Here is a 14,651-nt window from a genome sequence, read left to right as displayed (position 1 = left end):
GACAAAGTTACGAAGCTCAGCCACCAGGTGTGCCATGGACACATCAGGGATACTGTAGTCCATCCTCGTGTTGAATATTGGTATGAAGAGCTTCTACATCCATGGTGGCCAGGATGGTGTTTTCAGGAAGATCACCAATGGGTTGTAGTTTCCTCAGGAAGTCAATAGTGTCTCGAAGATAGCTAGGAGTGCTGTTAGCATAGGGTCTGAGGAGAGAGTCCAAATAGCCAGATAATCCTGCTGTAAGAGTGCCAATCCCTGAGATGATGGGGCGTCCAGGATTTCCAGGTTTATGGATCTTGGGTAGCAGATAGACTACCCCTGGTTGGGGCTTTAGGGATGTGTCTGTGTAGATTTGTTCCCATGCTGTAGCAGGGAGTTTGTTGAGCAGATGGTGTCGTTTCTTTGGTACTCCTCAGTGGGATCAGAGCATAGTGGCCTGAAGAATGTGGTGTTGGAGAGCTGTCTGGCAGCCTCCTATTCATAATTCGACCTCTTCATGATGACTACAGCACCTCCTTTGTCAGCCCCTTTGATTATAATGTCAGAGTTGTTTCTGAGGCTGTGGATGGCTGAGGTTATGGAGCAAGTGATGCTGTTTGTTCACAATTTCAGCCTGTGCACGTCTGCAGAAGCACTCTATGTAGAAGTCCAGTCTGTCATTACGACCGTCAGGAGGAGTCCATGCAGAATTCTTCTTCTTGTAGTGTTGGTAGGAGGGTTCCTGTGGGTCAATGCGCTGTTCAGTGGTGTGTTGAAAATATTCCTTGAATTGGAGACAGTGAAATTAGGCTTCCAGATCAGTGCAAAACTCTATCATGTGCGTGGAGAGGGTGGGGCAGAAAGTTAAATGGTCATTCGGTGGCACATGTTGTAAGGGTGATAGTTGGGCAGCTATTTTCAGAAATGCCCACTAGATGGCAGCATATATTTAATATTAATAATGGGGTGGTGCAAGTACATTATAAGAGGCCATTATCTTGGATAGGCATCTCTCAAAAATGTAAGCTGCTGTTTAATCACAATCTCAAATATTTTCCACAATGGATAACTAGATTTCGAAAAAGATGCAATTATACAAGGCACACTGTACAAGTCCCATTGTGCATTGTTAGCTACAAAGCTTTGGAGACACAAAATGAACCAAGTGGGAGAAAGGTTGAAGCGAGACCTTATAAAGAAGTTTGAAGACTGAATACAAATATGAAGGAGCATTTACACTTTTTAAATCGAAGGGGAAGCTCATTTTCCAAAGATAGATCAAATGCACCTGCTCATCCCTCAGGTAACTGCAGGTCTCTTCACTGAGAAAATCCAGTTTCTGCAGAAAGAAGAGAGACAAGAACCTCAGCTGAGGATCCTGAGTCCTGGCAGCCAAGCCCTGAGAAATAGGAACTCATCGCTTGAAGCTTGGGCTGTGCTCTGGTTACAGGTGAGCACCATCTTCCTGCCTGTATTTCTATACCACTGCCAAACAGGGGCATGAATGTGCTTTGTGAATATTAGAGGGATGAGGCAGGCAAGGAAATATCTTTTATTGGACCAGCTTCTGTTGGTGAACAAGAGAAGCTTTTCAGCTAGAGTTCTTCTTCCAATTAATATAAATAATTTTATCCTCACCTTCCCACAGCAGTGCCAGTCAGCGTTCATAGCACCATTTAACAGAGATGGAGCTTGAGATCCATGTCTTGTGACAGGTCCTCAGTTGGGGATCTGCCCCACTGACAAAAATGAAGATATCTTGATCTACACCAGCGGGGGATATGGCTCAGTGTGCCCCAAATGGGGTGCGGAGTGGTGCTAGCGTCTTACTAGCCCGGATCACACAGGCCAGAGTGTTTCTAGACACTGAGTTCAGGGACAGCAACTTACACACACACACACACACACACACCAGTGCTTTTCTCTATTATCATCCCACACTCATTATGGAGTGCAGAGGGTCACTCCCCGGTTAGGGTTGCACATCAGCCTGGCTTTACTTCTTCCTAAGAGCCATCCTCTAAGGAGCCGTATTTTTTTACTGCTACGTAGTCAATGTCGGGAAAGAGAAAAGGCATTTCCAGTCCCTCACCACATCACCATCACCACGACAGAAACTAAGGGAGAATTTATTCCACTTCATAAATTTATGGCATAAACTGATCTTTTGTGAGGAGGGTGGAGAAATTATTCTTTCTCCTAAAGGGCACTGAAATGCTGAATATACCAGGAAACATTGTTAGATTAATTTCCATTAATTCTAAGAGAAGATCGGTTCAACATTTTAGTTGATGTATTTATTGATTTTGAATCCTAAGTCATGGCATGATTCTGGCAATTGCCAGATGTGAAATACAGCATTTAAGCATCATTGTTAAAGTTCTGTATGTCACTAGATGGGATATGATAGTAGATAAATAGTCTGATCTGCATATCAGTACTTCAGAGAAATGGACTGTTATATTAGTCATGGCTCTGATGTGGCAGAGGATGGTCTACATGGATAAAAAATATCTGTTGTCGAACTGAGACTTCTTACACTTTGACTGAAGTCTACGTTTAGCCTTAAAATTTCAGCTGGTATCCAGGAAAGGGAGGGAGTTTCTGAATATTTATGGAATTAATTCACAACATTTGATTACCTTTCAGCTCTATGTTCTTCCAACTCAATTGCACAGTTTGCTTTATTATTCCTAGACTTAACATATGGCAGACATAATCAGGAGAATCCAAACAGCTGTCACAGACTTTATCCTCCTGGGATTCGGGGATCTCCCTGACCTGCAAATTCTTCTCTTCCTGATGTTCCTAGTGATCTACATCGCAACCGTGGCTGGGAACATGCTCATCACTGCACTAGTTGTGGCTGATAAGCACCTTCACACCCCCATGTACTTCTTCCTGGGGAACTTGTCCTGCTTGGAGACCTGTTACACCTCCACCCTCCTGCCCAGGATGCTGGTCAGTCTCCTGACTGGGGACAAAACTATCTCATTCAGTGGCTGTCTCTCACAACTGTATTTCTTTTGTGCTCTGGCTGGTATGGAATGCTGTCTCCTAGCAGCAATGTCTTATGATCGGTATTTAGCGATATGTAAACCGCTGCACTATTCAACTCTTATGAATAACAGGTTTTGCCTCCAGTTGGCTGCTGGGTCATGGTTAAATGGTAGCTTGGCCACTACCATCTTTATATTATTCATATCACAGTTAATTTTCTGTGGCCCAAATGAAATTGACCATTTCTATTGTGATCCCATCCTACTGATGGAACTCTCCTGCAGTGACACACACCTGAGCATATTGGTGAATCTCATATTCGTCTCCGTATTCACCCTGCCTCCATTCCTACTAACCATGACATCCTATGTGTGTATCAGCGACACCATCCTAAGAATCCCTTCCACTACTGGGAGAAAAAAGGCATTTTCCACCTGCTCCTCTCACCTCACTGTGGTGACAATTTTCTATGGAACGATAATGATTTTTTACATGCTACCAAAACGTGATACACTCAGAGATCTGAAGAAAGTGCTCTCTCTTTGCTTCACGGTCCTAACTCCCCTGGTAAACCCCCTCATCTACAGCCTGAGAAACAGAGAGGTCAAGGAAGCCTTGAGCAAAGCAGTCAGTAAATGTGGCTTTCACAAAAATATGCAGAGACTCTGAGATTATAATTTAGCCTGAGGTTTTGAAAGCTGCCTGTGTGATTGAAGTAACGAGCCTGTGATGCACTGAATCTTTTTTATGTGCTTGTGATAAAAAACATGGCTTGTAAGGTATCATATGAAAGGTCATGATCTGCTGAAACTCATTCCTCTGTCAAAATATGTATATCATCATTGTATGTGGTGTTAGGAGCTTTTGTTATATGGTTGTTATTGAAATATGTTGGGATTCTGGGAGTCGCACACTGTTGGTTCTCCAGTGACAACATAGGAGCTGACCCACACCCAGGCGAGCGTTAAATGACCATCACCAGCCATTGACCAGCAGGGGAATTGAAAACAAGAGATTCATAATTCTGTAAAAGACAGTTATGCAAGCACCGCACAATGGGAATTGCTGAACTCTGTGACACAGCAAGGCCCACCAGGACATGTCTTGGCCAGCATTTTTCCAGGGACATAAATTGAGAGTATAAAATAAGGGACAGTGGCATCATGAGTCCACCTCTCTCCTCCCCCACCTACTCTGGAGGCAACAAGAACACTGGGAAGACAAAGACTTTGAACTGGGGAGGTTGGTCCCAGGATGAGATGGGAATTCATCCTGTGTATTAAGAACTGTAACCTGGCTGCAACATCCAATGGAGAAAAGCTGTTTGAATCAAATCGTACTGAGTCTGATAAAGTTTAGGATTTAGAATGTGTGTTTCCTTTTTGTCTTAGGCATAAAGGTCAGAGATAGTTACCTAACACTTATAATCACTTAAAATCTATCTTTCTGTAGTTAATAAACTTATTTTAATGTTTAATCTTAACCAGTGAGTTTGTCTAAAATGCTTGGGGAATCTGCTCAGCTTATAAAGGCTGATGCATGTCCACTATCCTTTGATGAAGTGGTGAACTAATTAATGAGCTTGCATTGTTCAAGAGAAGGTCTTGAGCAGTGTAAGATGGTACATTTCTGGTGGTGCGAGGCTGGGGAGATTTGCTGCTTTCTCCCTCTGTATAGTTCATGAGTATCTTGGAGAGCATTCATGCTCCTCAGTTGAGTGTGTCTCTGTATGCTCGTGACTGAGTGATAACAGCAACTGGGGAGGGTTGCTGCTTTTCACAATTAAAGCATCATGAGAGACAGCCCAGGCTGGAGAGATAAGGGGGCACAGAGGTCCCACAGCCCCAGGTTGTACACCGGGGGTCCCATCACATAGCCCCATTAAAATTAAGTTGAAAACTCCCATTGTCCATCTAAATGAAAGGATGAGGGTGGGAGGTGACCCAAACCATGTTCCCATCATGAAGTTTTCAACTGGGCACCAGGAGCAGTGGAGACAATTTTAACCATTTTTTTTATATCTGTAAAAAAGCCATTATTATCAAAATAAATGTTAGTATTTTTATTGTCCAAACTCTTGGTGCAGACTTTGTTGGGTCATAAGCCTAGGAAATCTGCCACCTCTGAAATTGTGCCGAATTCCATCCTGACCATACCCCCCTGCAAACCAACCACCTTCATTACAGCCAGGCCCCAGCAATGACTTCTGGACACTTCAACAGGAACAACTTTATAGCTCTTATCTGGACTAAGACCAGCTGTGACCAGCTCCGACAAAGCACCAGCACCAGGCTCACAGGGCCCTTGGAGGCTGGGAATTTGGGCAAACAAAGAGGTAGACTCACAAGCCAGGGGCACTGGGACTGTCCAGACCCAGCTGGGAGTTTGCCAGGGGACCCACAGAACTGAGGCCATTCCTAGGGTCGGGTCTGTCAAATGGTCACTGACGAGGGACTCTGCATGTGGCCCTAAACGGCATGAGCTGCTCTGCTGCCACCAATTGCACAGAGCAGTCCAAAGGGAGGGGACCTGTTACAATGGGTGTCCCCAAAACTCACTGCAACGAGTACATGCCCCGAGAGGGCTAGTTCTCAGGACATGGTGTCCAGCTTTCCCCAGCTGTCTTGGACAGCTCTACTGCATGCAGGTCCCTCTCCTAGCGGCATGACTCAATCTATGGTGAGAGGAAGTGGCTACCACCTAGCAACAAACAGAACTCCTGTGGTGCCAACCTTGGCAGTGCTGGCTCAGCCACTGAGAGCACATCAGGACTTGGCCAGAGGGAGGGGAGATGGGCACCATTGAGAACTGTAGGACTTCAGCACTGGAGAAAGGATTTTCCAAGTGACTTAACAGAGTTAAGCATTCATCTCCCATTTCAAAAGGATTTGGGTGCCTAACTCGCTTAGATGCCTCCTAGAATCTCAGCCTGGAGAACCACTGGGCTGCTTCAATCTATGTATTTCCATTGGAAGCAGATTCCCCAGCAACAGAAATGCACTGAATTAATGGTAAACTCTGATAAACCTTTGAGACCCACTACTGTTGTATGTGTAGTTGTGGCCACTATTGTTGCAATCATGCTGTTGTGTGATTTGGTTCCCAATGGTTAAAATTTTGAACAGCGCACACCTAGCAATAGGTAAGAAATGAGGAAAGATGCAGTTATGCTGTGTAGGGCCACTAGAGGGAAGAGGAATGGGACAGGTGCAGCCCAATGGACAGCAGCCAAAGTGGAGGTGCAAGAAAGCAGAACTTATGTTGCTAAATGACCAATAGCAGGAAGTGGAAAGGGAGGTGATGGATTGAGTGATAGCACCTGGAGGGGTTTGCTGCTTGTCGCAAGCACAGCATTGTGAGAGACACCCCAGGCTAGTCAGTTCAGGGGGCACAGTGGTCCACAGTTCCTACCCCTGCCCATATATGGCCAGCACCCAACCTCTCCCTATCAAAGTACAGTTCCATCATGTCGCCATGGTACCCTTGGTGGCTGTGAGCCTGGTTGGGTAGCTCCACCACATAGTTCACCACATTCCGCTGCTTGATGACCTCAAAGGGCCCATCCAAGGCAGCCTAGATATTCTTATTCTTATTCTTCTGCATGGAGATGAGAACCATCCCCTGGTCCCGAGTACCATAGAAGCAGGCACGCAGTGAGCGGTCGCACCCAACCTCCTGTTTCCGTTGGGCCCAGGCTAGGTTCTCCCTGGCCAAACCCATGAGCTCAGTGAGTCTTTCCCGAAAAGACAGCACATATTCCACCACCGAGTCCCCATCAGAAAAGTCCTTCCCTTCCCATTCATCCCTCAAGTCCCAGGGTCCCCTCATCCTCCTCCCATACAGCAACTCGAAAGGGGAATACCCTGTGGATTTCTGAGGCATTTCTCTATATGTGAACAGCAGGTGGGGTAAATACTTGTCCAAGTCCTGGGCATGTTGGTCCATAAAAGTCCTCAGCATCTTCTTCAGGGTCCCATTAAACCGTTTCACCAGCCCGTTGGACTAAGGGTGATATACAGAGCCCTGGTGTGCTGAACCACACATTTCTCCCACAAGCACCAGAGCAGGGCTGACATGAAATTGGATCCCTGGTTTGTAAGGACCTCTCTGGGGAACCCCACCATGCTGAAAATGGTCAGCAGCGCATCTGCCACGGAGTCTGCCTTGCTTGAGAACAGATGCACACCTTGGGGTAGCGGGTAGTGAAATCTACCACCACCAGTATGTATTTCTTCCCTGACTGGGTCTCCTTGCTGAGGGGCCCCACTATGTCCTCAGCCACCTTGTGAAAAGGTTGCTCTCTGATGGGCAAATGCCACAAGACTGCTTTACACTTAAACTGGGGCAACAATTTGGAATCTAGGGGCATGTCTACACTATGAAATTAGGTCAATTTTATAGAATTCGATCTTTAGTAACCAATTTTATGCAGTTGATCGTGCATGTCCCCACTAAGCACATTCGGTCGTTGGAGTGCATCCTCAATACTGTGGCTAGCATTGACTCACAGAGTGGTGCACTGTGGGTAGCTATACCACAGTCCCTGCTGCCCATTGGAATTCTGGGTTAAGCTCCCAGTGCCTGATAGGGCAAAAACATTGTCACGGGTAGCTTTGGGTACATGTTGTCAGTCTCCCCTCCCTCCCTCATTGAAAGCAACAGCAAACAATCATTTTGCGCCTTTTTTCCTGGGTTATCCATGAAGACTCCATAGTACGGCAAGCATGGAGCCCGCTCAGATGCACACTGCTTTTGTGAGCATTGCTAACACCTCATGCATTATCCTGCAGTATGTGCAGAGCCTAGATAGGAAGATTGTGAGGAGGACATGGACACAGACATTCCTGAAAGCACGGTATGTGGCAACTGGAATATCGTGGCAGCACTGGGGCATGTTGATACAGTGGAACACCGATTCTGCACCCGGCAAACAAGCACAGACTGGTGGGACCGCATAGTGTTGCAGGTATGGGATGATTCCCAGTGGCTGCGAAACTTTCGCATGTGTAAGGCCACTTTCATGGAACTGTGTGAGTTGCTTTCCTGCACCCTGAAGTGTAGGAATACCAAGATGAGACCTCCCCTGACAGTTGAGAAGTGAGTGGCAATAACCCTGTGGAAGCTTGCAATGCCTGACTGCTACTGGTGAGTTGGGAATCAATTCTGAGTTGGCAAATCTACCGTGGGGGCTGTTGTGATCCAAGTAGCCAGGGCAATCAATACCCTTCTGCTAAGAAGGGTAGTGATTCTGGGAAATGTGCAGGACATAGTGGATGGCTTTGCTGCAATGTGGTTCCCTAACTGTGGTGAGGCTATAGACGGAATGCATATCCCTATCTTGGCACTGGACCACCTAGCCAAAGAGTACATAAACCGCACGGGATATTTCTCAATGGTGTTGCTAGCACTGGTGGATCACAAGGGCCGTTTCACTGACATCAACATGGGATGGTCTGGAAAGGTGCATGATGCTCGCATCTTTTGGAACTCCAGGCTGTTCGGAATGCTTCAAGAAGGGACTTTCTTCCCAGACCATAAAATTACCATTTTGAATGTTGAAATACCAATAGTTATCCTTGGGGACCCAGCCTACCCCTTGCTCCCATGGCTCATGAAGTCCTATGCAGGCAGCCTAGACAGTTGAACTTTAGACTGAACAAGTGCAGAATGGTGGTAGAATGTGCCTTTGGGCATTTACAAGGGAGCTGGCACAGTTTGCTGAGTAGGTTAGACCTCAGCAAAAGCAATATTCCCACTGTTATTGCTGCTTGCTGTGTGCTCCATAATATCTGTGAGAGTAAGGGGGAGACATTTATGGTGGGGTGGGAGGCTGAGGAAGATTGTCTGGTGGCCAATTTTGAACAGTCAGGCACCAGGGCAATTAGAAGAGCACACCAAGGCGAGCTGCACATCAAAGAGGCTTTGAAAAACAGTTTCATGACTGACCGGTGTGACAGTTATGTGTGTTTGCCCTTGATGGAACCCCCCCCCCCTTTGGTGAATGTATTTCCCTGAAAACCAATCCCCCTCCCACCCTTGGACCACAGCTGGCACAGGAAATAAAGACCCTATTGTTCTGAATCCATTCATTCTTTATTTATTAAAATAATGAGATCACTGACAACGCTGACTAGTAAAAGGAAGCCTGGTGTACAAAGGGTTTGATAATGGGGTGGGGTGGGGAAGGAGGGAAGGACAAGGCCACATCGCTTATTGTAGCCATACTACAAATCAAAGCTGTTTGAATGACAGCCTTCTGTTGCTTGGGCCATCCCCTGGAGTTAAGTGGCAGGTAGGGTGACCAGACAGCAACTGAGAAAAATTGGGATAGGGGTGGGGGTGGTAATCGGAGCCTATATAAGAAAAAAGACCCCAAAATAGGGACTGTCCCTAAAAAAAATCAGGACAACTTGTCACCCTAGTGGCAGGGTGCCCGGAGCCTCCCCCCCCCCCCCACATGTTCTTGGGCATCTGGGTGAGGAGGATATGGAACTTGGCAAGGAGGGCCGGCAGTTACACAGTGGATGGAGCGGGGATCTGTACTCTAGTTGCCTTTCTTGAAGCTACATCAGATGCCTCAGCATGTCCGTTTACTCCCCCATTAGCCTCAGCATCTCCTCCTGCGTGTTCTGATCATGCTCGCTATATGCTTTCCTGGCCTCTGCCACTGAATGCCTCCGTGCATTCAGCTGTGCCCTATCAGTGTGAGAGGACTGCATGAACTCTGAAAACATGTCATTGCGAGTGCATTTTTTTTGCCTTCTAATCTGCGATAACCTCAGGGATGGAGTTGCAGGGGAGGGGGGAAAGGGAGAGTAGACTTTTAAGAAGATACATTTCCAAGAACAAAAGGCAGACTCTTTCACAGTGAATCAAGCAATTCACCGCAGACAGCACGTGCTTTAGGTACAAGGTTGCATTTTGCCTTTTATATTGAGCGTCTGCCGGTATGGTGACACATCACACACAGCTGGGTAACAGAATTGGTTTTGGAGGCAGCCATGGTAAGCCAAAGGGTATGTGGGGTTGGTTTCTTCCGTGTTCATAACATATGGGAATGGTTTCAAACTGCAGCACCCTCCTTTCCTATAGCAACCAATGCCGGTTGAGTTTGCTGTTTAAAAGAAGGGGTTGCAGTTACTGTTTAAAAGGAGGGGCTGTGGTTTTGGGGTGGATGTGCAGCACACCCCTTCCTCTCCCTCCCCCCGTGGCTATTCTCTCGGTTGATCCCTTTTAGCCAAGCGGAAACAGCCCAGCATGCCTGGGGTCTAATGTATTGGGGCTCACCAAACAGAGGGGATTACTGGTCCCTTACAAAACTTCTCCCATTTCAACCATGAATGATATCACTGTCCTGAGGTTGACACAGAAAGATAAAGACCAAATGTTGCATGAATGTGACCAAAACCCAGGACCATCCGTTGCCATGCTTTGTGCTTTAATGATTGTAGACTACTTGCTACTGGCTTGGCGTGGTAAAGTGTCCTACCGTGGAGGACGAAATAAGGCAGCCCTCCCCAGAAACCCTCTTCAAAAGCTTTCAGAGTACCTCCAGGAGAGCTTCATGGAGATGTCCCTGGAGGATTCCCGCTCCATCCCCAGACACGTTAACAGACTTTTCCATTAGCTGTACTGGCCGCGAATGCATCCCAATTGCTCAGGGCAAATCAAACATTAAACAGAATTGCTTTTAACCCCTGTAGTGTCGTTACAAATGTGCACTCACCAGAGGTGCCTTCTCCGCCTTCAGGGTCCGGGAACAATAGGCCCTGTGAGTGTATTGGCTCCAGGCTAAGGAAAAGGTCCTGGCTGCCGGGCAGAACGGATTCTCTGCTTGCCTGTTGTGCATTCTCCTCCTCTTCCTCATCCACAATATCCTCATCCATGTTGTGTGAGGCTGCCACCTTGCAGGTGTCCACAGAGAGAGTTGGGGTACTGGTAGGATCCCCCCCTAGAATGGCATGGGGCTAATCATAGAAGCGGCATGTCCGGGGCTCTGACCCGGAGTGACCATTTGCCTCCTTTTTCTTTTGGTAGGCTTGCCTGAGCTCCTTAATTTTCACGCGACACTGATGTGCATCCCTGGTATAGCCTCTTTCCACCATGCCCTGTGTGATTTGGGCATATATATCAGCATTTCTTCTGCTGGATCGGAGTTCTGCCTGCACAGATGCTTCTCCCCTTACAGCAATCAGATCTAGTGTCTCCCATTCGCTTCATCCTGGAGCTCATTTGCGATTCTGGGACTGCATGGTCACCTTTTTTGCTGAGCTCGCCATGCTGACCAAACAGGAAATTAAATTCAAAAGTTCCCGGTGCTTTTCCTGTGTAACTGGCTAGTGCATCGGAGTTCAAAGTGCTGTCCAGAGCGGTGACATTGGAGCTCTCTGGGATACCTCCTGGAGGCCAATACCATCAAATTGCACAGCGCTGCATCTACACTGTTCCAAATTACACCCAGGAAGGTTGATTTTAGTGCTACTCCCCTCGTTAGGGAGGAGTACAGCAGTCGATTTTAAGAGCCCTTTAGGTCGGCAGAACGGGGTTGGTTTTGAAGATGCATTCATTATAAAATCAACCTAACTAAATTCGACCCAACCTCACAGTGTAGAGCAGGCCTTGGTTCCCTGTGGAATGGGCACCCCGGGGCCTTTCTCCACTTAACCATTGGTGGGTCCTCTTGCTGCTTCTCCTGGTCCTCTACCTCCTTTGCTCTCAGCAACAACTCCAACCACTTCAAATCTACCGATGGGGAACCAGGTCGTGAAGACCCCCTGCTGGATGCAGAACTAGGTCTGGTGAATGCCCTGGATTGCTCTGGTTGCTGCCTCTGCTGCTCCCAGCCTTTATTGGGCCTGGAACCTGCTATTTAGACTGGTCGTCCTTCTCCAGCCATGCAATCAGCCGTGCCTTGCTGAGCTTCCCAACGCTTAACACTCTCTCCCTACACAAGTTTGCAATGTTCTTCTTAGAGAGATGGTTATAGGCCATTTCCTCGCTCTTTCCTTTAACTTTCCTTGTTTTACCACTGCCAGTCACTTACTGCAAGGCGCTTCTGGTGCCTTCAACAGCCAACCATCTACTGGGTATGCATTTGCCAACGGTACTCTGCCATAACCTGTCATGGATCCACGGGTCTTGTGCTCTTGAATGGCGCTGGAACAGTCCCTGGGAGGAGCCCTTCACTGTGTCAGCCCACTTAGGGTCACACTCTCACTAGGGTAGTCCGGGGACCCAACATCGGAGCCTTTGGCACCCCTGCTTCTCACCGTGAGCTCCCCTCAGTGAGTCCACCTGAACTGGATACGTGGGGAAGACTTGCACACCCAAAGGGAGCACTGCACCCCCAACTTCCTGACTCGGGAGTGACTCTCAGCCAGCCTTGTAAAAACAGGAGGGTTTATGAGATGTCTGGAACACAGCGTAGAAAGTCCTTCGTTAACATAGAGAATGAAAAGTTACAGCATAGCCCATCTGGGTCAGTCCCAGAGCCCAGAACCCTCTGACCCCCCTGTAATCCCAGTCCAAAAGCTTCTCCCTGCCTCCAACAGCCCACACTTAAGAACTCCACCTGGACCCTCCCCAGTCCTTCGTCCTCCAGCTGGTCACACCCAGCTGGATTCCTGTGGAGGTTGGTCCATCCATGGTCCTTTGTTGTTAGGCGCCAAATGTCCTGGCAATTGTAGTGGCCATTGTCTTCTGGGAGTCTCCATGGGCATGGGTACCCAGATCCCAGGCAGCTAGATGTCAGTCACACCTGTGTCTCTGAGAATCTGGAAAGAGTAAACAGCCCTTTCCCCCACCTAATTAAATATGCATCACATAGGGGAAACTGAGGCACACACCATATTCATATGAAACATTATGAAAAATTCCCACTTCGTCGCACACCCATTGTGTTTTATTTGTATTAGACTGGCTGAATTTGATTACAAGACTTTATTTTCTCACATAGAGAAACAATGAACAGGGGATATACACAGGGATTTACTTTCATGGGTAGTGGATTTTGTGCCTTACAAAATGTCAGCATTCATCTTTGCATTTTCAGATACTGTGCACCCTTCTCACATAGGATGAACTGCCAACACCATGGAGAAAAATACCATCATACTGCCTATATCAGTGCTGAATATGAGAGAGTGACAGAGCTATCCACAATGGCACTTTCCTATAAGTTGTGTTACATGGACACAGTGGGGGATCACAAAAACTGTCTTAGTAACTCTATACAGATCATCTCCAATTCTTTTTCACCTTAGTGCTGAGATGTTTTCAATGGGACTTTTCAACTTAATTTTGCTTAAATCACCCAGGCAGCTTTGAAAACCTCAGGCTAAGTTATTATCTCTGAGTGTCTGCATGTTTTTGTGAAAGTCACATTTGCTGACTGCTTTCCACAAGGCTTCCTTGACCTCTCTGTTTCTCAGGCTGTAGATGAGGGGGTTTGCCAGGGGAGTCAGGACAGTGTAGCAAAGAGAGAGCACTTCGTACAGGTCTCTCAGTGTATCATGTTTTGGCAGCATGTACACAATCATTATTGTTCCATAGAAAATTGTCACCACAATGAGGTGAGAGGAGCAGGTGGAAAATGCCTTCTGTCTCCCGGTGGTGGAAGGAATTCTCAGGATGGTGGTGATGACACACACATAAGATGTCAGGGTTAGTAGGAATGGAGGCAGAGTGAATACACAGGCTAGAATGAAATCTAGCAATATGATCAGGTGTGTGTCACTGCAGGAGAGTTTTATCAGTGGGATGGATTCACAATAGAAATGGTCAATTTCATTCAGGGCACAGAATTTTAACTGTAACATGAATAATATAAAGATGGCAGTAGCCAAACAACCATTTAGCCATGATCCAGCAGCCAACTGGAGGCAAAACCTGTTATTCATAAGAGTTGAATAGTGCAGAGGTTTACATATCGCTAAATACCTATCATAAGACATCGCTGCTAGGAGATAGCACTCTGTACATGCCAGGGAAGCAAAGAAATAAAGTTGCGTAAAGCAGCCACTGAATGAGATGGTTTTGTCCCCAGTCAGGAGACTGGCCAGCATCCTGGGTAGGATGGTGGAGGTGTAGCAGGTCTCCAAGCAGGACAAGTTCCCCAGGAAGAAGTACATGGGGGAGTGAAGGTGCTGATCAGCCACAACGAGTGCAATGACGAGGATGTTCCCAGCCACGGTTGTGATGTAGATCACTAGGAACATCAGGAAGAGAAGAATTTTCAGGTCAGGGAGATCCCCAAATCCCAGGAGGATGAATTCTGTGATGGCCGTTTGATTTCTCCTGTCTGTATCTGCCATGGGTTGAGTCTAGGAATGGCAATCCCTTTTCTGTTTTGGATGAGAATTCCCTGTGTTAATTATGTAGCAGTATTAAACTACAGCTTGTTTTGTCCATGGGTGTTAGGAGGATTGCAAATCTTCCTAGTTTTGCCCCTTACCTTTGGAGTGACTCATCACTCCTGAATGGTTGTGGGCTGATCATACATGAACGAGAACGGGACTGGTGAAGAAAGATGCCCCTGAACTCAGAGTCTAGAAACAATCTGGAAAGTGCTACTCTGTGATCTGTGCTACCTTGTGATCCACCCCATAGGGACTCAGTCCTGTGTTCCATAAGGACTAACATGTCCCACTGAAGAACCTCAATGTTATCTA

The 14,651-nt window shown here is 47.0% G+C and overlaps 2 protein-coding genes across 2 annotated transcripts; one reads left to right on the top strand and one right to left on the bottom strand.

Annotated features, from left to right (window-relative positions):
• The first annotated feature begins 2,688 nt into the window (after window positions 1-2,688).
• LOC117887543 (olfactory receptor 6N1-like) lies at window positions 2,689-3,651 on the top strand. The gene has a single exon (XM_034790194.1). It carries the CDS (start codon window positions 2,689-2,691, stop codon window positions 3,649-3,651), a length of 963 nt encoding a protein of 320 aa, XP_034646085.1.
• Window positions 3,652-13,313: 9,662 nt separating this feature from the next.
• LOC117887542 (olfactory receptor 6N1-like) lies at window positions 13,314-14,294 on the bottom strand. Its single transcript, XM_034790193.1, has one exon. It carries the CDS (start codon window positions 14,292-14,294, stop codon window positions 13,314-13,316), a length of 981 nt encoding a protein of 326 aa, XP_034646084.1.
• Between the last annotated feature and the right edge of the window lie 357 nt (window positions 14,295-14,651).

This window comes from Trachemys scripta, chromosome 14 (assembly GCF_013100865.1).
Source record: "Trachemys scripta elegans isolate TJP31775 chromosome 14, CAS_Tse_1.0, whole genome shotgun sequence".
NCBI classification, from domain to species: domain Eukaryota; kingdom Metazoa; phylum Chordata; order Testudines; family Emydidae; genus Trachemys; species Trachemys scripta.
This window is presented reverse-complemented; position numbering and strand designations above follow the sequence as displayed.

Coding starts and splice junctions, on each gene's coding strand:
- LOC117887542 (XM_034790193.1), bottom strand. CDS start 14,294: ATGGCAGATACAGACAGGAGAAATCAAACGGCCATCACAGAATTCATC.
- LOC117887543 (XM_034790194.1), top strand. CDS start 2,689: ATGGCAGACATAATCAGGAGAATCCAAACAGCTGTCACAGACTTTATC.